This window comes from Diabrotica virgifera, chromosome 3 (genome assembly GCF_917563875.1).
Source record: "Diabrotica virgifera virgifera chromosome 3, PGI_DIABVI_V3a".
Taxonomy (NCBI): domain Eukaryota; kingdom Metazoa; phylum Arthropoda; class Insecta; order Coleoptera; family Chrysomelidae; genus Diabrotica; species Diabrotica virgifera.
The window spans coordinates 26,276,832-26,299,130 of NC_065445.1; the positions used below are offsets into that span (position 1 = coordinate 26,276,832).

General features: G+C 34.5%; 2 protein-coding genes across 3 annotated transcripts in view; one reads left to right on the plus strand and one right to left on the minus strand.

Annotated features, from left to right (window-relative positions):
- The window catches only part of LOC114331953 (cytokine-like nuclear factor N-PAC), a 167,261-nt gene that overhangs the window by 13,339 nt on the left and 131,623 nt on the right, over positions 1–22,299 (minus strand). For both annotated transcript variants that reach the window (XM_028281644.2, XM_028281643.2), the window contains 2 exons: positions 8,286–8,423; positions 2,170–2,491 (listed from right to left, as the gene is read on the minus strand). In XM_028281644.2, the coding sequence (XP_028137445.1) occupies positions 2,170–2,491; positions 8,286–8,423 (460 nt within the window). The remainder of the gene's footprint in view (positions 1–2,169; positions 2,492–8,285; positions 8,424–22,299) is intronic.
- LOC114331952 (uncharacterized) overlaps positions 18,357–22,299 on the plus strand; it is a 49,547-nt gene continuing 45,604 nt past the window's right edge. The window contains exon 1 of the mRNA XM_028281642.2: positions 18,357–18,785. The gene's annotated coding sequence lies outside the window, so the exon portion shown is untranslated. The remainder of the gene's footprint in view (positions 18,786–22,299) is intronic.

Genomic DNA, 22,299 nt, shown 5'->3' on the forward strand with positions numbered 1-22,299 from the left:
TTTCGCCTTTTCTAACTGGCCAGAACGTTACAGTCAATGGTGACCGTTACAGAGCCATGATTACTCACTTTTTCATTTCCCATTTGAACAACCATGATGTGCAGGAGCAACGTGGCACACAGCTTGTACCACAATTATTCATTTATTGGAAGAAACGTTTGGTAACCGCATACTTTCGTGTGTCGGACCAATGAATTGGCCTCCAAGATAATCCGATTTAACACCGCTAGACGATTTTCTGTGGGGATACGTGAAGTCACTAGTCTACGTCGATAAGCCTGAAACGATTGAGCACGTGGAGGGAAAACGTCAGGAAAGAAGTTTGAGGATAAAGAGACTTGGTGGTGGTCAAATGAAGTACAAGGAAAAATAAAAGAGAAGAGAAAATTATATAAAAAGTGGCAAGAAGCCAGATCGGACATAGATCTTCAAAACTATATGGTCGCCAAAAAGGAAGCGAAAGTAGCAGTAGCAAAAGCTAAAGCAGAAGCGTATTCAAACCTATACGATCAACTTGATACCAGGGAAGGCGAAGCAAAGATATATAAAATAGCCAAACAGAGAGCAAAGAAAGCAAAATATTTTAATCAGATTAGATGTATCCGAGATGAAAATAATAAAATACTAATTCACGAAACGGATGTCAAAAAGAGATGGAGAAAGTATTTTGACAGTTTATTAAATGAAGAATTTGACAGACAGCCTGTGGAGTTAACGGAGACAGTAACAACAATAGTTACCAGAATAACAAACGAGGAAGTGGCTCAAGCGCTTCAAAAAATAAAGAAAGGAAAAGCAGTCGGACCAGATGATATTCCTGGGGAAGTATGGAGAGCATTGGGAGAGACAGGAATAAGTTGGCTAACAGGTCTATTCAATAGAATTATGGAAGTTGGACAAATGCCAGACGAATGGAGAAGCAGTATATGTCTACTGTAGCAGTAACCTGTCTACAAAAACAAGGGAGACATACAACAATGCACAAACTGCAGGGCTATAAAACTACTTAGCCACACCATGAAAATATGGGAGAGAGTAATTGATAGACGGATACGTGAAGAAACCGAAATATCCGATAATCAATTTGGCTTTATGCAGGGCAGATCAACAACAGATGCAATTTTCATTGTAAGGCAACTGATGGAAAAATACAGGAATAAAGAAACCAACGCTCATATGGTATTCATTGATCTTGAGAAAGCATATGATAGAGTTCCTCGAGAGATTCTGTGGTGGGCACTCAATAAGAAAGGAGTCCCTGGCGAATATGTAAAGATTGTGAGAGATATGTATGAGGGAGTTTGACAGTGGATCGTTACATTACGGGTATTCTCCAAGACCATAGGTGGGTTGCAATTAATTGAACAATTTCAAAAAATTCACGGGGGAAGGGGGTGGGGGCTAAAATTGAGCTGAGTATTATTTGTTAATCACAGAATCCAAAAATTGCACTAAAATAGCAATTCCGCCAGTAGCGTAGAATTTGGGAAGAGTCAACCATTCACTTTCCCCTGTCGTATGCCTCTGGTAGTAGCCGGAGACGTTTGTTTAACATAATTTAGTAGGATGTAGAGTATCTACACTTGCTGACAAGTATGAGAAGGATATGTCAAATGGTTTAAAGTACTGGGTACAAAAAATAGTTTTTAAATTTTTAAATAAAACACCCTGTAACTCAGTAAGAAGCGACATTTTATTTAAGTGATTTGGGTTAAATCTTACTATTTTGAGCCCAAGAATCTACATTTAAACTATTTCCAATTATTAATGAAACACCCTGTATATTCGGGCCGCTCAAATGCACGCATGCTTCCAGTTGTAAAATGGATACTTAATAATAGTCTCCCGTTTTATATGCTGACGCGGCTTTGGGATTATAGCAGGGTAGTCTGCTATATCTAGGACCTACGGTATACAAGGAAGGTAACAGGGCCAGTGCTACGCTTCAACCGCCTATTATTACCCCTGCTTTTACCCAAGGTACTCATTTTATTCAGCCTGAGTGGACCTGGGGCCTATAGACATTGTTAAAAAATGTCTAGTTGTTCTTGCCGGCGGTGGGATTTGAACCGCGGCCTACCAGCACTCAAGTCAAGCATACTACCGCCTGAGCTACGCCGGCCCTAAAATGGATACTTACTTAAAATAATTATTATAAATGATACTTACCTTTAATAATTTGTAATATCAGGCTAGCCTTAGAAGCAGCTCCTGCAGGTCCTAGATAAAAGCTGGTTTTTCCCATCGCCTTAAAGCACGACTGACAATCTAAAAACAAGGCTTGGTCGCCTGCCGTTAAGACGACCAAAGTACCATCATCTGCTTCTCTTTTTGACCCTTGCACTTGAGCTTCTAAGTACCTACCACCTTTACTTCGGATCATTTCACAGATGTCCTGCGAATCTTTCGGATTTATACTAGTCATTTCCACATACCCTTTGCCTTCGAGGTAATCGCCGGCCTTTAATATACCGCAGTTTCCTACCACGTTCTGGAAGAGACAAAATACATTAAAAAATAAGTTAAATAAAACAAGATAAACCGCGGTAATTTTCTAATTAGCCCAGTAAATGACCGTTTTGGAGTTAATGCAGCCAATGAGGGTATTTGGCTCCGAATAGGGAACTTGCATAAATTTTTAAATATTAAAAAAATATTAAAAAAACATAAGGTAACATGATCTTAAAACGCTTGCACGCGAAAAAAACAAATATTTTTAAACCGTACGCTAATTACGACGCTTTGAAAATTCTGTAAAATTCAAATATCTTAGGACGCTCTTGAACGTCCTTCTATTGGTCTGACGTCACCGACCATATTACGGGTATTGTATATTACATTTTAATCGTGTTTAAATGGAAATTACCAGTTATTATTTGTATTCTTGCATAGTTCTACAATCAGTTTATTTAGTTTCAAAGTAAAATTTATAAATCTTTAGAAATTACTAATGTGTTTATAACGTATAAGTACTATTACTCACGACCGTTTTTCAAAAGAAAGCGATTAGGCTATAGGTCTGGATCCCGCGTATGAAAAAAAAAAGTTGATTAAAACCAAGCTGAAAATTTGTTAATAGCTTAAGGGTGTCTAGTCGGACAAACTTTGATATATAGGAACATTGGAACAGGGAAAGTTTTAATTGTGGAACAGGTTAAAAATTTGGAACGGTCAGACCACGAAAACGTCACATGTATTTTGTCCGACAGAACTTCCAATTGATTTGTTACCCTTTCATTAAACTCTCATGCAAAAATCAGGCTGCTATTTATCACCAAATCGGAATTATAATGAGTGGAACACGTAGAATATGTCAAATGACAGGAATTATGACAGGTGATAAATAGCAGCCTTTTGCATGAGAGTTTAATGAAAGGGTAACAAATCAATTGGAAGTTCTGTCGGACAAAATACATGTGACGTTTTCGTGGTCTGACCGTTCCAAATTTTTAAACTGTTCCACAATTAAAACTTCCCCTGTTCCAGTGTTCGCATATATCAAAGTTTGTCCGACTAGACACCCTTAAGCTATTAACAAATTTTTAGCTTGCTATATTCAACTTTTTTTTCATACGCGGGATCCAGACCTATTATTCTGGGGATTGTATAGTACATTTTCATCGTCTTTAATTGAAAATTCCTAGGTATTATTTATGTTCATCTTATATTATTGTAAGTAGTTCCCCAATCAGCTTAGTTTCAAATTGAAATTGATAAAGTTGAGTGTTACTTTGTAAAGAATTTAAAACGCATAAAATGACGGACGAGGGGTTTTCAAAAGGTCAATCTGACAACTTACCTACCGTTGATGTCTTCGTGGTGGCAAATTTTATAAAAAGTAGTGAAAGCTATTCTATTGGAGAAATGCGAGGTGTTAAGGAAAATTAGTAAGTATTATTAATAAGCATGTTTAAACCGTCTATAACAATAGTTTGGTACATATTATAGTATACGGTTTACCCCGTGGGTTTGATCTACCTACCCCTAATAGAAAGATTTCGTATATCCTGGAAAAGATTACGGTGTAATTTGCATAATAATAAAGAAACTAAATTTTTATAAAGTTTATTATATTTTATTGTAATGTTTATTAGTACTTAGCATAACCATTTCGACTACAAAGGATCAAAAATGTTTGTTGGATGTTCTGACAGTTGTGATTTTGCATCCCGGCACTATACAGTACTTATATAGCGCAGATTTGTTTTCCATTTTGATAAAGCATATTACACACTAAATACACTAAACTACACTAAATACAATACCATAAATAACGAGCAAACAGCACAGTTATTCGACACGCACAACTGGCAATGGCAAACTACATTCAATGCAATAGAATACCGAACGGGCGAACGATACGAGTGGTCTGTGACGTCAGACCCCAGCTCGCGCTTTTGAAGTTGTTTGAAACGGAAATTTTGGACGCGGAACTATTATCAGTTGTTGTACGTACACTATTCATTGTTAAGACGTAATATTTTGAATATAACATTTTTAAACATAAATTAACAATTTTATGCAAAAAAATTTTTTAGTGCAAGTTCCCTATTCCATCCTACTGCATCAATTTACTTGATATTTTCACAGTAAGTAGGGAATAGCTCAAGAAACAAAGTCTACACTATATCCTGTGCCGTTTATATCTTGGCGGTGGTTTCCACCCCTTCTCAGGGGTGGAAAATCTTTGTGGTTAAAATGACCACGGAAGTGGCTAGAAAACTGCTCTATATTTTTTTTTCTTTTGCTCTAATTCTTTGAGTTATTCGTGGTTAAAAATGTGTCATTTTCATTGAAAAATGACACTTTTCTGACGGCTTTTTGAAAATGCCTTAAAAACTATGCATCTCACGAAAAAAAACTATATAAAACATTTTTGTAGCATATGAAAAAAAAAGAGACTCGTAACATGGTTTTTGAAAAAAATAAGATCAAATTATAGACTGCATTTTTAAATTTTCTTAAAAATCTGTATTTTTCTACATGTAACTCGAAAATGATACGAGATACCAAACAATGATAGAAACTTTTTTAAAAAACGAAAATAAACTTTTTTGAACACTTTAAAAAAATTGTAATGAGTTTTTCCAAAAAAGTACTTCATTTATTGGTTATTTCACGTTGAAATATTCGATTTGTAATTTGACGAATATGAACCTATTTTTATAATATGAACGCCTAAGAAAATGTTACGTATACAGTGTACTATACTATGGAGTGGAATCATGGACGTTAAATCTAGAGACAATGAGACGACTTAACGCCTTTGAAATATGGACCTGTAGAAGAATTATGAGGGTTTCCTGGGTAGATAGAGTTACGAATAATGAAGTACTGAGAATAATAGGTAAAGAGAAGGAAGTTGAATTTACAATTAAAGAAAGAAAGCTACAGTATCTCGGACATGTAATGCGGGGCGGAAAGTATGGCTTCCTGCGACTCATAATGCAAGGAAAGATAGATGGCAGAAGAAGCATCGGAAGAAGACGAATTTCATGGTTGAAGAACCTGAGAGAATGGTTTGCATGCAGCGCAAAACAACTAATTGGAGCTACTGCCTCAAAAATTAAAATAGCTATGATGATTACCAACCTCCATAGCGAAAATGGCACCTGAAGAAGAAGAACCTATTTTTCATTAGCTACAACTCTGCTTCTACTGGCTCTAGAGACCTCATACATACACCATTTTTTTTTAACTTTTTTATAAATTTATATTTTTGCGAAAAATGCTTTGTTTGATAAAATACTTACTTTTTAAGTTATTTGCAAAAAACCGTCTACAAACGTGCTTTTTTTTTGTTGAAAAATTAACATTTTCACTCGCAAATAACTCAAAAAGTATTAACTTTTTTTCTTTGACATGTTAGCTATGTGTATGCCAAATTTCATGTAAATCCAATCGGTTCTTTAAAATTTAGAGGTTTTGCAATATTTTACCGTTAGAGAATGGACTATATTATACAGGGTGTCCAGAAACTCCACCGACAAACGAAGACAGGAGATTCCTCAGATAATGTTAAGATATTTTAACCCGATTCACATAGTCTGAAAATGCTCCCTAAGGGAGCTAGAGCTCTTTGAAGATGGCGTCTTGTGATTAGTTTTTCTTAAATAACTCCAGAACACTTCTAATGAGAAAAAAGAAAATTGGTACACATATTTATCTTCCAGAGATAAATCGATTCCATGCATTGCGAATGTCTAGTACTGGTCATAGACGTCCGTTTTGGGTAGGGCAACAGTTATTTTATTACATAATTTTTTTATCTTTAATTTCTAAGGTTTTACTCTGGATTATTAAATTGTGAAGTATGCTACAACTAAAACGTACTCTTATTTTAAGTCGATAAGATACACCGTTTTCTAGAAAAATCGATTTCAAAATTTTTCTTTTTTTGAATTTCCAAAAAAAATTTCAAAAAAAAACTATTTAGAAATCCCAAAACTGGTACTAGTCCTGTCGTCAGGAGGGTACAACGGCCTTCTTTATTCAGATAGACTTACCCAAGTTTTTTTATGTATTTTGACCAGTAGAATACGATTTTTTTGGCTAACAGTTGATCCGGATGTCGATAAGATTGTTATAAACAAAGAACTTGAGGAACTACATAACAGCGATTTCTCGCAAAACAAAACATTTTTTTATATTTTTTGGGTCATTCTAAGCAAAAAATGTTCTGACAAGTTTTTTCGTAGGATGCATAGTTTTCGAGATAAATGCGGTTCAACTTTCAAAAAGTCAAAAAGTTGCAATTTTTTAACCCGAATAACTTTTGATTAAAAAATAAAATAGCAATTCTGCTTACCGCATTTGAAAGATCAAGTCAAATTATATCGGTTTTGATTATTTTCATTGCTAAAAATTTATTTTTTTATTGTTAAACAAAGGCTACAAACACCTAATGCTTGAGTGATGTTATCAATGATCTCTCATTTCAATTCGAACGAGTAGGTAGAGTAGGTACAAGTGCAAGCGAGCCAATTTCTACGTAGCATGCATGTAAACGCATGTATTAGGCACGGGAAACACTATGTGTTTATAGCTTTGTTTAACAATAAAAAAATAAATTTTTAGCAATGCAAATAATCAAAACCGATATAATTTGACTTAAGCTTTCAAATGCGGTAAGCAGAATTGCTATTTTATTTTTTAATCAAACGTTATTTGGGTCCAAAAATTGGAATTTTTCGATTTTGTGAAGGTTTAACCGCGTTTATCTCGAAAACTATGCATTCTACGAAAAAACTTGTAAGAACATTTTTGCTTAGAATGACCCAAAAATACAAAAAAATGTTTTGTTTTGCGAGAAATCGCTGTTATGTAACTCCTCAAGTTCTTTGTTTATAACAATGTTATCGACATCCGGATCAACTGTTACCCAAAAAATTCGTGTTCTACGGGTCAAAATACATAAAAAAACTTAGGTAAGTCCATCTGAATAAAGGAGGCCGTTGTACCGCCCCTGGCGACAGGACTATACGTTTATTTATATTTCAGAGATGAATCGATTTCATTAATTGCGAATTTCTAGTACGGGTCATATGCGCCCCTTTTGGGTAGTTCAGCGGTTATTTTATCGCATAACATTTTTGTCTTTCAATTTTAAGCATTTTTGACTCTAGATTATTAAACTATGAGTTATTCTAATACTAAAAGTTACTCTTGCTTTAAGTTGGTAAAATACACCAACTTTTTTTTCTAATTCAAAAAACGAAAAATTTTCGAATCAATTTTTCTAGAAAACCCTGTGTCCTACTGACTTAAAGCAAGAGTACCTTTTATTACTAGAATACCTCACAATTTAATAATCCAGTGTCAAAAATGTTCAAAAGTTAAAGACAAAAAAGTTATGTGATAAAATAACCGTTGCCCTACCCAAAACGGACGCCTATGATCGGTACTAGAAATTCGCAATGGATGAAATCGATTTATCTCTGGAAGATAAATATACGCACCGATTTTCGTTTTTCTAAATTGAAGCGTTCTGGAGGTATTTAAGAAAAACTAATTACAAGACGCCAGTTTCAGGACTAGGTGAATTGAGCTAAATTGTCTTAAAATTATCTGAAGAATCTCCTGTCTTCGTAAGTCAGTAGAGTTTCTGGACTCCCTGTATTATCTATTTTCTATTTCTTTTTGCCGGCGTGAACTGGCGAAGAGTGCCACGTCACGTTCCATGGGATTCCATAGGAATAGGGATTAACATTCCCTCTGTATGTCCAGGGATCTTATTAATAGATTGTACCAAAGAATATTGCCCGCTCAGAATCAAAGATACTTACTTCTTTTGCGTTAGTGGGATCACTAACACAACTAAAAACTATGTCGCTGTTCTGCATGACATCGCAGGGCGTGATGAAAGTATTTACTAAACCAGATAGGTCGTTATTTTGATCTGCTTTAGCTTTGAACTCATCGCTCTGAAACAGAAAAGAAGTACATATTTAGCAAAATAAAAATTTATGATGGATCCATAATTGTAATCTAATAGTTATTTAATCTAGTTTTCTAAGTAGTATGTAATTGAAGTTATACTTCTTTAGGCACGAGGGTAAATTTTAAAAAGTTAGAGAAGTAGCTGGTCTTTATTATAAGAAAACTCCACATACTATAACCGATTCGTCGGGAAAAATGATAATAGACGAACACGAAATTCGAACTACCTGGTATAATTATATAAATTAACTGTATAATGATGATAGACCCGAAGAACTGGACGCTTTAGATGAAGGTGAAGGACCAGAAATACTAAAATCAGAAATACAACATGCTATAAAATTGGCAAAAAACAAGAAAGCCGTTGAGTTGGTCCCGACAACATACTTACAGAAATGTTAAAGCTCATAAATGAGGAAAACATTGGAATACTAGTCAAACTTTTCAATGATGTTTATTCGACTGGTGATATCCCTGAAGATTGGTTAAAGTCCGAATTCATAACCCTACAAAAAAAACAACGTCCGAAAAACTGTAGCGACTATAGAATGATAAGCCTTATGAGCCACACCTTGAAAATCTTTCTACGTATCATCCACAGTAGAATCAGAGATAAATGTGAAGAAGACCAGGATGAAACACAATTTGGCTTCAGAAATGGACTGAGAACCCGGGACGCACTCTTTGCACTAAATGTGTTATTGCAGAAATGCCGAGTTGAAAGGAAAGACGTCTTTGCTGTATTTATTGACTATGAGAAGGCCTTTGATCGAGTAAAACATCACAAATTAATTAAAATATTAAAGGATAAAGGAGTTGATAGTCAAGATGTACGAATCATAGAAAAATTATACTGGCGTCAAACAGCGACAGCTTGCATAAATGGAAAATCAACAGAAATATGCAAAATACAAAGAGGTGTCAGACAGGGTTGTATACTGTCCCCACTGTTGTTCAATTTGTATTCAGAGAGAATATTTAAGGAAGCGCTGCATAATTTGGAATGGGGTGTGAAGGTTAATGGAATTCTGATAAATACAATCAGATATGCAGACGATACAGTTATTTTAAGTGATGATATGAATGGATTACAACACCTTTTAAATGCCATTGACAGAGTGGGAAGAGAGTTTGGCCTAAATATAAACTGTTCAAAAACAAAATACATGGTATTTAGCCGTTTGGCCCATTAAGATTCACGGTTATATGTTGATGGTCATATAATTCAAAGAGTACCCAGATTTAAATATCTTGGTTGCCATATTACTGAACAACTAGATCCAGATAAAGAGATACAAGTGTAGAATAGAGATAGCCCGCACGACATTTTTAAAAATGAGGTCATTCTTCTGTAATGATACCTTGAAATTTCAACTTCGAGAGCACATGATTAAATGCTACATTTGGTCGGTCCTCTTGTATGGTGTCGAAGCATGGACATTAAAAATATCCACCATTAACCGTTTGGAGGCCTTTGAAATGTGGCTGCACAGACGTATTCTGAAAATACCATGGACGGCTATGCTGACAAATGTGGCAGTCCTTAAGAGAGCAAATGCTACCCGCGAGCTGCTCGATAACATCAAATATAGAGAGATGGCCTATTTTGGACACGTAGTAAGGGGAGACCGGTATAATATTCTTCAACTCATTATGATGGGTAAAATCGAAGGACGCAGAGGAATTGGTAGAAAGCAGGCCTCTTGGTTGAAGAATATCCGGGAGTGGACAGGAATAAAGAAAGCAGAACACCTATTTAGAATAGCTCGAGACAGAGACAGTTTCGCCATGTTAATCGCCAACGTCAAGGGGACTTGATAGGGCACGTTAAGAAGAAGGTGAATTTGAACATTTCCTGGTGCATGCGCACACCGACAGTATGGTATTATTAGTCGTTCAAACGTTATACGGGATCCGATTGGGTGTTAAAATCATCTCTCAATAATTGTTCAATATGGAGATTATGGATACAAAAAATTGTGTATATTAGTTTTTATTGTTGTGATGGCAGAGAAAAAAGCAAGTTTATAATTATTGTAGTGAGTTTTGAATAGTTTTTAAAAGCGACATGTACGTAATAATTGTAAATGTTTCAGTATCCCAATAAAAAATTACACAGAGACCTACCTATTCGGAAAATTTAAAATGAACCTAATACCAAAATAGTATGTAATGCTTTGATTTACATAATTTGATTACCATCAAAATTTCTACCAATATTCACCTAATATATTGTTATTCCACAAAATATTCCTTTAATTTCACAAAAATCAAACTAATTTGATTAAATTCATATAAGTAATAAACAACTGTCAAAAAGTTTATGGTGTAAGGGTGTAAACGTTCAGTTGGTGTATATTCCCACATGACAGATACGCGAAGGTGGCGCAATGGAAAAGAACTTCGATTTTCGATCGAAGGGATCGACGGGAAGCGGATTCGATCCCCAATGCAAGTTACTATTTTTTTATTTTTTTTTATACATTTTATGATTGTAAGTATATTATTATATAATTTTTTTCAGAAAATACTTATTTAGTTAAAATTTTTGGCAACAATTATTGTTCAGAACTCATTTCTTTGTGGCATTTTTCAATGTGTTTGTGTGAGTTTTATTCTTTTATTTTTTTCTTTTTGGTATTGTTTTAATAAAAATTTTTGGAAAGTAGAAGTATTAAAATTAGTGTAATATTTAAATTAAATATAAATAAGCTGTTTAAAGTATATTGATTTCGTTGAAATCATATAATAGAAGTATAACTTCTTACGTGCGTACAAAGTGCACATTCTTTTTTTTTTTTTATTTTTCCATGGTGCCGAAATAGCAAAAAACAATTTCTCGAATCACTTCGTATACAATTTTTTACGCGTATTTCATTCAAATGAATACTTGTTTTCTTTATTTTTTCGAAAAATGCTTCTTTTTCGAGTTATTTGCAATCTTTTGTTGAAAAATGTCTTAATTACTGATTTTTGAATTTTTTTTCTAAAAAAACTACTAAATGTATTGCAATTCTACAAAAGGCTTGGAGGCAGATGCTGGAGGAAGATAGCGGGATAATAGGATAGTAGATCTTCTCTTATGATAATGCTTGACAGTATAGGTTTGTTCCAACTAGCGGTCAAAGCAATCAGAAACTATCAGCGAATAGTCGATCAGCGCGAGTAGAAGTAGGTCTGGATCCCGCGTATGAAAAAAAAGTTGATTAATAGCAAGCTGAAAATTTGTTAATAGCTTAAGGGTGTCTAGTCGGACAAACTTTGATGTATGGGAACACTGGAACAGGGGAAGTTTTAATTGTGGAACAGGTTAAAAATTTGGAACGGTCAGACCACGAAAACGGCACATTTATTTTGTCCGACAGAACAAACTTAAACTCTCCGAATAGAGATTAAACTCTCATGCAAAAATCAAACTGCTATTTATCACCAAATGGGCGTTTTAATGAGTGGAACATGTAGAATATGTCAAATGAGAGGAATTATGACAGGTGATAAATAGCAGTCTGATTTTTGCATGAGAGTTTAATCTCTGTTCGGAGAGTTTAAGTCTATTCTGTCGGACAAAATAAATGTGCCGTTTTCGTGGTCTGACCGTTCCAAATTTTTAACCTGTTCCACAATTAAAACTTCCCCTGTTCCAGTGCTCCCATATATCAAAGTTTGTCCGAATAGACACCCTTAAGCTATTAACAAATTTTCAGCTTGCTATTAATCAACTTTTTTTTCATACGCGGGATCCAGACCTAAAGGGATATCACTGATGACTATTATGTTCTCGCACTGGCTACTGGCTAACTGTTTGCTGACGATTTTTGACTATAGCCCGATCAAAGAACAATCTGACCCCAAAAAAAATAAAGGAAGGATGAAAATTTGGGAAAAGGTAGTTGAAATTGTCTATTATTATATAAGAAAAAGTTTACAATTCTACATCCCCTCCATTTTACAAAAATGGAGGGGAAAACCCCCCTCTCAAAGGTGAAAAATATACATTCAAAATAAGTCCGGAATTGGATAAAATGACTAATTCTAAGCAACTTTTGTTCTATAGAGTTTTTTCCTTAAGTCAATACTTTTCGAGTTATTTGCAAGTGAATATGTTCATTTTTAACAAAAAAAAAAACATGTTTTTGGACGGTTTTTCGGAGATAACTCAAAAAGTAAGTATTTCAGCGAAAAAATATTCTTAGCAAAAATATAGCTTATAACAAACTTAAAAAAAAGGTGTATGCTTGAGGTATGTAGACCCAGTAGAAGCAGAGTTGTAGCTAATGAAAAGTAGGTTCTCCTTCATCAAATTCTATATCGAATATTTCACTATGAAATAGCCCAAAAACGAAGCACTTTTCGGGGAAAATTCATTTCAACTTTTTTAAAGTGTTTAAAAAAAGGTTTATTTTTGTTTCTTTAAAAAAACTTATAACATTAAAAGTAAGTGAGTTGCGCTCAAAATATTGTTGGTTTCTTTTATTTTTTGGTAAAAAAATCGCGAAAATCACTTCTTATTTAGCATCACAAATAAATTTTATCATTACCACTTCACAAGTTACTTTACTTATGTATTATTTATATGATCTGTAAGTTTCATCGGTTTAAAGTGCTTATTTTTGTTTAAAAAAATAATGGTGATGCTCAATCACAGTCAATCAAAAATCATGACGTCACCATATCCTTGCGTACAACAACAGTCTGAAAGCGTACAACAACTGTTCGAACATTGTAAGATCCAAGACAGGTGAATTACTTACTACAACGGATGACCAAGTAGAGAGATGGAAAGAGCACTTTCAGGATGCTAGGCACCCCCAGGGATAACGCAGATGAAATTGTCGAAAACCCGCAGAATATAGACCTGCATATATCTTGCGAGTCCCCTTCCAAAACGGAGATAATAACAGCTATCAAATCTCTGAGAAATAACAGGTCCCCGGGAATCGATAACATTGCTGCCGAACTACTTAAAACTGACCCGCATCTAACCGCTGAACTTTTGCTCCCCATAATCCGAGAGGTGTGGGAAACAAACCGCATTCCAGCGGGCTGGAAAAAAGGTAACACTATTAAGCTTCCAAAAAAGGGCAACCTCACACTCTGCAAAAATTGGAGAGGAATAACCTTGCTTACCGTCATAAATAAAATTTTTACAACCATCATACATAACAGATTAACAAACAAGGTTGAATGTCGAGCGAATCAAGCAGGTTTTAGACCAGAATCTTCCTGCATAGATCACATTAATACTGTGAGGGAATAATGGAACAATCGGTTGAATGGAACACACCTCTATACATGGTTTTTGTTGATTTCGAACGTGCCTTTGACAGCCTATCTCATGCTGCTATATGGAAAATTTTAGAGCTAAGAAACATTCCTCATAAAATAATTTCCATTATAAAGTTATTGTACACTGAGGCGACGTGCAGCGTGACACACAATGGGATCAACAGTGACGAATTTGACGTACTTACTGGAGTCAGACAGGGATGTGTGCTTTCTCCGTTTCTGTTTAACATAGCTCTAGACTATGTTCCCTCCAAACTAGACTTAGACACAAAAGGGATACAATGGACGTTAACCACACGCCTAAGTGATCTAGAATACGCCGACGATATCTGCCTGTTAGGACAAAGGTTCCAGGATGTGGCCGATCAATTGGAAACACTATCCACTGAGGCCAATAAAATAGGTTTAAAAATCAATATTGGTAAAACCAAATCCATGAGAATAAATGCAAGGAACAACACGCTATTTAATATCGACAACAAGCAGATTGAAAATGTGGAAAACTTCACGTACCTTGGAAGTGTCATAACAGAAAGTGGAGGTACAGAAGACGATATTCGTATGAGGATACGAAAAGCTCAACAAGCATTCAGCATGCTTAACTCTGTTTGGAGGTCTGGGGAATATACTACAAGGACAAAGATCCGAATATTCCAGTCAAATGTTATGTCTGTTCTACTCTATGGATGTGAAACCTGGAAAGTGACAAAATCCCTTACAGACAAATTGCAGGTCTTTGTTAACAAATGTCTACGAAGAATTGTCCGTATTTTCTGGCCAAACACTATCAGAAACGAAGACCTGCTACACCTGAACCAACAAAAGAGGGTAGAAAATGAAATAAAATCCAGAAAGTGGGGGTGGATAGGTCACACACTCCGAAAAGATAGTTCCAGTATTGCAAAAACTGCCCTAGAGTGGAATCCCCAAGGAAAGAGAAAAAGAGGTCGCCAAGCACAAACTTGGAGAAGATCCATCATGGACGAGATAAGAAGTCAAGGAAAGTCTTGGGATGAGGTGAAGGCCCTAGCGCAAAATAGAACCCGATGGCGCGTTTTCACTAAAGCTCTATGCTCCACTTAGGAGTTCAAGAACGTTATATATAAGCAACTTTTGTTCTATAGAGTTTTTTCCTTAAGTCAATACTTTTCGAGTTATTTGCAAGTGAATATGTTCATTTTTAACAAAAAAAAAAACATGCTTTTAGACGGTTTTTCGGAGATAACTCAAAAAGTAAGTATTTCAGCGAAAAAAATATTCTTAGCAAAAATATAGCTTATAAAAAACTTAAAAAAAGGTGTATGCTTGAGGTATGTAGACCCAGTAGAAGCAGTTGTAGCTAATGAAAAGTAGGTTCTCCTTCATCAAATTCTAAATCGAATATTTCACTATGAAATAGCCCAAAAACGAAGCACTTTTCGGGGAAAATTCATTTCAACTTTTTTTAAAGTGTCTAAAAAAAGGTTTATTTTTGTTTTTTAAAAAAACTTGTAACATTAAAAGTAAGTGAGTTGCGCTCAAAATATTGTTGGTTTCTTTTATTTTTTTGGTAAAAAAATCGCGAAAATCACTTCTTAATTAGCATCACAAATAAATTTTATCATTACCACTTCACAAGTTACTTTACTTATGTATTATTTATATGATCTGTAAGTTTCATCGGTTTAAAGTGCTTATTTTTGTTTAAAAAAATAATGGTGATGCTCAATCACAGTCAATCAAAAATCATGACGTCACCATATCCTTGCGTACAACAACAGTCTGAAAAGAAGGAACATTTTATTAAAAAATGCATAACCATCTTCAATTTCGTTGCAACACGAAACTACAGACGCATTATATTCTAGTCCAATCAGAGAGTGCAGCATGTACCTCTACCGGTTTCGAAACTTATTAGTCTCTCATCAGGAGGCACATACGCTGCTCCCTCTCTGACCCAACCAGGACAAACCCCGGAGTGCAGTTACGGATTGCAACGAACGAAATGGCAGGGATGCCCTAGCGGCAACTGCTAGCAAAAGACTAAGTTTTCAATCTACTAGCACATAAAAAACAACATCCAAATATGTTACTCTACATCTTACCAGATTGAAAACAATGGGAACCTTCTCTGGTAACACCTCCGAGGCTTCTTTATGTGCTATTAGAATGAAAACTTAGTCTTTTGCTAGCAGTTGCCGCTAGGGCATCCATGCCATTTCTTTCGTTGCAATCCGTGACTGCACGCCGGGGTTTGTCCTAGTTGGGTCAGAGAGAGCAGCAGATGTGCCTCCTGATGAGAGACTAATAAGTTTCGAAACCGGTAGAGGTGCTTGCTGCACTCTCTGATTGGACTAGAGACTAGAATATAATGCGGCTATAGTTTCGTATTGCAACGAAATTGAAAATGGTTATTCATTTTTTATTTACATGTTTACTCTGATTGGAGTACGAAGGGAGCCATTCTCGTTGGAACTTTACCGCGCTGAGCAGATGGGACGTGAATTATAAATTGTAAAATTCCCTCGTCTTCCTTAGGCTCAGCATCCGTTATGGCTTGCAAATTGTAGAAGCCTCGGAGGTGTTGCCAGAGAAGGTTCCCATTGTTTCAATCTGTTAGGATGTAGAGTAATATTTTTTGATGTTGTTTTATATGCTATTAGATTGAAAACTTAGTTTCTTGAACATTTTATTATGATGATCTCCCTGAACTTTAGTACACTTCTCCAATAGTCTTATTAATTCCAACCCTGGAGCGAGAATCCGGAAGACCAAAATACGCTTCGACGGCTGCTCTTACCTATCTCTACCTTGATAAAAATCGATACACGAATTTTTTGAGATGTGAGACCAGCCAGAAATCGGAAGGGCGTAAATCTGGCGGATAGGGTGGATTTTGTAACCATTCATACTTTAATTTACTGATTTCCATGATATTTTGAACTGTGTGACAAAGTATGGTAAGGTTTTGTTCCATTGTGAATGAATGCAGCAGCCATTCAAATTCGAATAATAACACAAATTCAACAAACTTTGGCTAAGATATTGTTCAAAGTTCCTAATGAGATTCATATTTTGCATTTTTTATTATGATTGCTGGTTGTTCTTGGACATTTGGACGGACTTTACGTAAACTGTCCTTAAATTGTAGAACCAGTTTTTAAATGCAGAAATCTATGTTTGCACTGTTCTAATTATAGGGGAAGAGTCCTTAGACACATTTAACAATTATTTTTTATAAGAAAAAATAATTTTAATCAAATTTTGTCTTGCGTTTATTTTGGAACATTCTTGATAAAACAAAAAGTGATTAAATAAAAAGCATAAACATTTTAGCACAACATTTAATTGATAGTGGTGAAATAATTAAGTAAAACATTGGAATGATTTAAAACATGGTTATATTCAGTATGACCTTACTTCTGTTTATGTTTTACAGTAATGCGATATGTGAAATGTTTATCTTTTGACAACGTTTGTTTTTATGCGAAATTTCTGATTTTTGATGTTATAATAACAATATAATAATATGTCCCACGTTGAATTTACAAAAAAGACTAATTTTAGCGTACATCCGTTACCATTATTAGTAAAATCCATAGGCATAACCAGGATGATCCTAAGGGGGGGGGGGGGTTACAACTACTGGAAGGTCTCTGAGGGGTACGGTGTTAAAACATTTTTCTCTAAAATTAACAAGAAACGTTTTATAGTCAAAAAACTGAGTTTTTCATTCTTTGTAACTTAAAAAAAGAAGAAGAAAAATTAGCTGTACGTCTTCACGGAATTAGCATCAGTTATTTCTCATCTACCGTTTCGCACCTTCAAATTAACATTTTTTCATGTTTTTTTCCCTATTACTGGGGTAAATAGGCAACGGTATGACATACAACGGTATGACATACCGCATATGCCAGTGTCTACGTCCAGAAACATCCACGTCAATAGTAAGTTAAGGGTTAAAAATCGATTAATTTTTTTCCTAAATGCCCTGGTCTATTTGGAAATCTAGAAATATCAGTTTTTTTCTAACCAATGACAGATTGTTGGCCGGCCATGTTGGTATGTATAAATTAAAATAAATTTCATGCTTTACATACACACATTTATTCAGATTGTTATGACTCTTGTATAAAAAATTCTTTTAATCCGTTGCTGTAAAGATCATTTTGATTTCCCAGAAACCTACCCATTTTAATTTAACCGACACGGATGGAGATTATTACAAGTTGTAAAATTACATAATACAAGGAATTCTTGTCTGGTTCACTTTCCATCGAAATGTAAATCTGTACTGTAGATAACTGTAACCGAAGAAATAGCTATCTACGGTAGTTCCAGCAAGGAGTAAAGATGGCGGTATCTGTTCACGAAGATGATGCATAAAAGTAATAACTTGAGTGATATAAAAAAACATCTTTCCAGCTAAATAAGGAACTTTCCTCCACGTAATGTTTTAGGAATATAACAATTTGCGAATCGTAGATAGTTTATCGGTCCCGAGCAGATAAGCATTAGCATAAATCGCCAAACAACTCCTAAAACCCACGACATGCCTCGCAAAACTTATCGATTTCACCGTAAATCTTGCTCTTACGATAATTAAATTTACTTAATGTATTAGGAACGGTCATTCACAAACCGAACGTAAAAATAGATCAGAAAAAATCCACGTCCTAAGACTACAATAATTAGTTAAAAACAGGTAAAACTACAAATTATTAGGTCGACTCGGGTATCGGACCTCACCTCGACATCGGCTGAGAATGGATTCGTCCGGCGCGCTTTTGCTAGCTCGAAAAACGACAACGACAAAGCAAGAAAGCAAGCGTTGGTTAACAGCTGTGAAGTGAGATTATACGTAGGACGGTTCAGTTTGCGGATCGGTCGATTTTTGACGTATATTACATACAACAGCTTCTTGTCCGGATTTAATACATGTGAATAAAATTATCAGTATCGCAAATTGATCAATTGTCCTAGTAGTTCCATTCAGTTCGCTTGTTTTTTGTGTATTTGCACGTGTTATCTGAATCAGTAATATCTCTGGAAACGTGTGATTTTACTGTTACAAATGGCTGGTTAGTATTGTATTAGTACTCTTTTTAACAATCATAACCATAAGTACCGTTTTGCTTATGCCATTTGCATAATATATCTATATTTTGTGGTAAATATTTACAGTTGCCAACACAATAAATTACGTATTTCAATAAATATATGTTTTTTATGTTAATCTATAGAAATTATGTTTTAGAATGTATTCCCACTATATTTTAGTTTTATTTCTTTTTAGACATTATATAAGGCATTCCTTTATCCTGTAAAACACTTGCCCTGATACCTTTTTTTAGGTAGTATTTTTCTAATTTACTATTTTTGTTGGGAATAGAATAACCCACAATTTTACTTTAAAAGTAATGTTTAGTTGACGTTTCGGTTTCCACAACGATTTCCGAAGTGGAAATTGAATCGTCAAATAAACGTTATTTTAAAGCAAAATTGTGGCTATTTCCAACAAAAATAGTAAATTGCATAGAAGAAGATAGTTTCAGAAGAATATTAGTATTTTCTAAATTCAAATTAGAATACTTACCAGTTATTTAACCATGTTGGTTTTTTTATTAATATTGACTAAACAAATATCAAATATTGTAATACAATTCCTGTATTTGGTATAGTTCTTATTTCATAAAAATTTGGGAAAGTATCACCCCGCTTTTATGTGTATTTTGGCTTATTTACCGAATGTTTATTTTTACTTTCTCCCGTTGAAATACTAGCTTGAAATCAATTGAAATGGGATCAATTATTGTAATCAATAGAAATCGTAATAGATGTGCCAATAAGAGAAAAGAAATGAGGGCTTCAAGGTGTTTTTCTTTCATCATCTACAATATGATTTTATTATTTTATTACTAAAAACGTAATTTTATAAACATTTTAAGGTTCAGAAGTGTTCTAAATCTAGCTCGTTTTTAACAACTATGTATGCACTGAACACATTTAGATAAAATGACTTATCAAATACATGTTTGCCAATCCTGATTTGATCTCCTCTGTCTTCTTATCATAAAAATTTGAAAATTATGTCTTACATGCTTCAGATTCTTATAGCAACCAGTGGTATTGATTTTTTTCTTATTTCTTCTGTTTAATGTGACTCCAATATACTGTTACCTCATCATCAGTGTTGGTATTTTATTATTATTGACTTCATCTTTCAGTGAAATGATATGAGCTGATTCCTTACTTTTCTTCGTTTTGCTGTTTGCTTCGTAGTAATTAGTGATGGATGTTCCCTCCATTGGACTTATGTTTGTTATTCCTGAGTGTTTGAATTCTCTACTTTTCATGTATCATTCTCAGAAAATCTCAGATGTTCAAACTCATGTGGAACTACAAACATCAGAGTGTCCACTGGTAAGCTGTCAGGAAATATTGAATAGAAGAAATTAATGAAGGAGCTAAATTGATGAGGCAATACCATATTGAGGATCACTATCGTTATCAATCCTGATTTGTCAATTGCTAAAACATAGGTCTCCTCCAGATATTTTCATCTATTTTGGTTCAGCGCTTCTACTATCCAATTACTCACAATTCTTTTGTGATTCATGGCTTTGGTGGTCTTTCCCAGCTTCACTTGTGTGCCTGAGGTCTCCATTTAAGCAATTTTTTTGTCCGCCTGTCATCTTTCCTTCTTGCCACATGTCATTTTGATAATGTCTTCCAGTCCAGTTCGTTTACAAACTTCCTCGTTTCATAGTCTATCTCTCAAGCTTATTCCAAGCATTGATCTCTCCATTTTACATTGCGCCCTCAATTTTTATGATGATGTTTTTGATAATCTAAGATAACAGAACACATAACAGTAGGCATAAAAAGACCAGAATTTGATGTTTATCTATGGATACATTCGGACAACCACAGCGGCTGACTGTCAGCACAAAGCGGCTTAGTGGTTGCATTCAGTGCTAATGGGGAAAGCTTAGTAAATCTCTCAGCAGCTGACTTCCAGCGGTGTCATCTGAATGCTACCTCTTACTCAACTATCCACAGTGGTCGTCCGAATACACCCTATGTTTACACTGAACACTTTCAGAATGTTTTTTCTAGAAGGCTGATGTGGTTTATAACTAAATCTATAGTGCTATGTATTAACAGTATAATGTATAAGCCAAAAATGTCCTTAAAGTTTTGGCACAAAATTCATTGGTTTTAATTTTAACAAAAATAAAATAATACTAATTTGGCTTTGGAAACAAAAGTTTGTTTACAATCAGTTGAGATTTATTTATTTTGAAGTTTTCGCTTTAAGATGTCATATAAATTAGAAAGAAGAAAAAGTATCTACAATTTGGTTGGGCATTTCAGAACAATTTATAGAACAATAAAAGAGTGCAGAGTGCAAGCAAAGTATACCATGTCTGAATCTACCAAAAAATTGGAAGACCACGTGCACAGAGGTCAGAAAGATTAGTGAGAAGAGCAAAAAACCAGGTTGGAATGTCAACTAGGAGATTGGCTCATCAATACAGATCTTCCAAGAGTACGATATCATTGGAATTGAAGAGGACTAGTCTGAAATATTGAAAGATAAGTAAGTGCCCCAAATATTCAAGCGTAACTCCTTTATATACCAAGATGCTGTTTTCAGCTGAGGCGAGTACACTTTGGCAATGAGAAAATCATTATTTTAGATGACGAAAAGTATTTCACTTTGAGTAATTCTGAAATGAAGGGAAATGATGAATTTTATATGGACACCGTAGCTGTAGATGAATGTCCTGACCAGGGCACAAAATATCCATGATATTTATATAAATATCAAAATATCGGATATTATATGATATATATCCGATATATTATCCAAAATGTGATATTTATATGATATTTATGATATTTTGGAAAACATTTCAATAGAGAAACTAAATTGGCCAAAATAAGACTCTAAATGTAGAATGTAACAGTATAAAAGATATATTTTTACTTAAATAAAAAATACAAAAATATAAACCTATGTATGGTAGTATGTTACAAAAACAGAAAACAAAATGATATGAGTATCCAAGTAACAACTAAATTATCTAAAAATATTGAAAACATTAACTTCAAACATATAGGTATTTCTATTTTTCCAAAATAACTCAAAATTCTGAACATTTAAAAAACAAATTCAAAATTTAGAAAATTAATTAAGATGATGGTTCAACATCGGAAGTGTCGGAATCAAAACCAGTAAAGTACCCAAGACTTAATTCTGCCTCTTCATTTTCCCTTCTTTCAGTTTCTTGTTCAGGCCAAATCCATTCCAAATTGTCATGTTTTTGGTATGAAGAACTGTTTAAATATCTAAACATGAATACAAGTTTAGCAGCCTTTTCGGTTCCTAAATTATTCCGTAATTTGGAATGCACAAGTCCAAAGCTTGAAAAGCACCTTTCAATGCCTGCCGTTGAGGCTACTGCTGCAAGTAATTGGTTAATTCGTTCGAGAAATATGTTTTTATCAGGCCAAGCAGATTCAGCGATTGCCACAGACTTCTACCATAATAATGGAGATGTTTTTTTTTGAAATTTGGACCATACATGA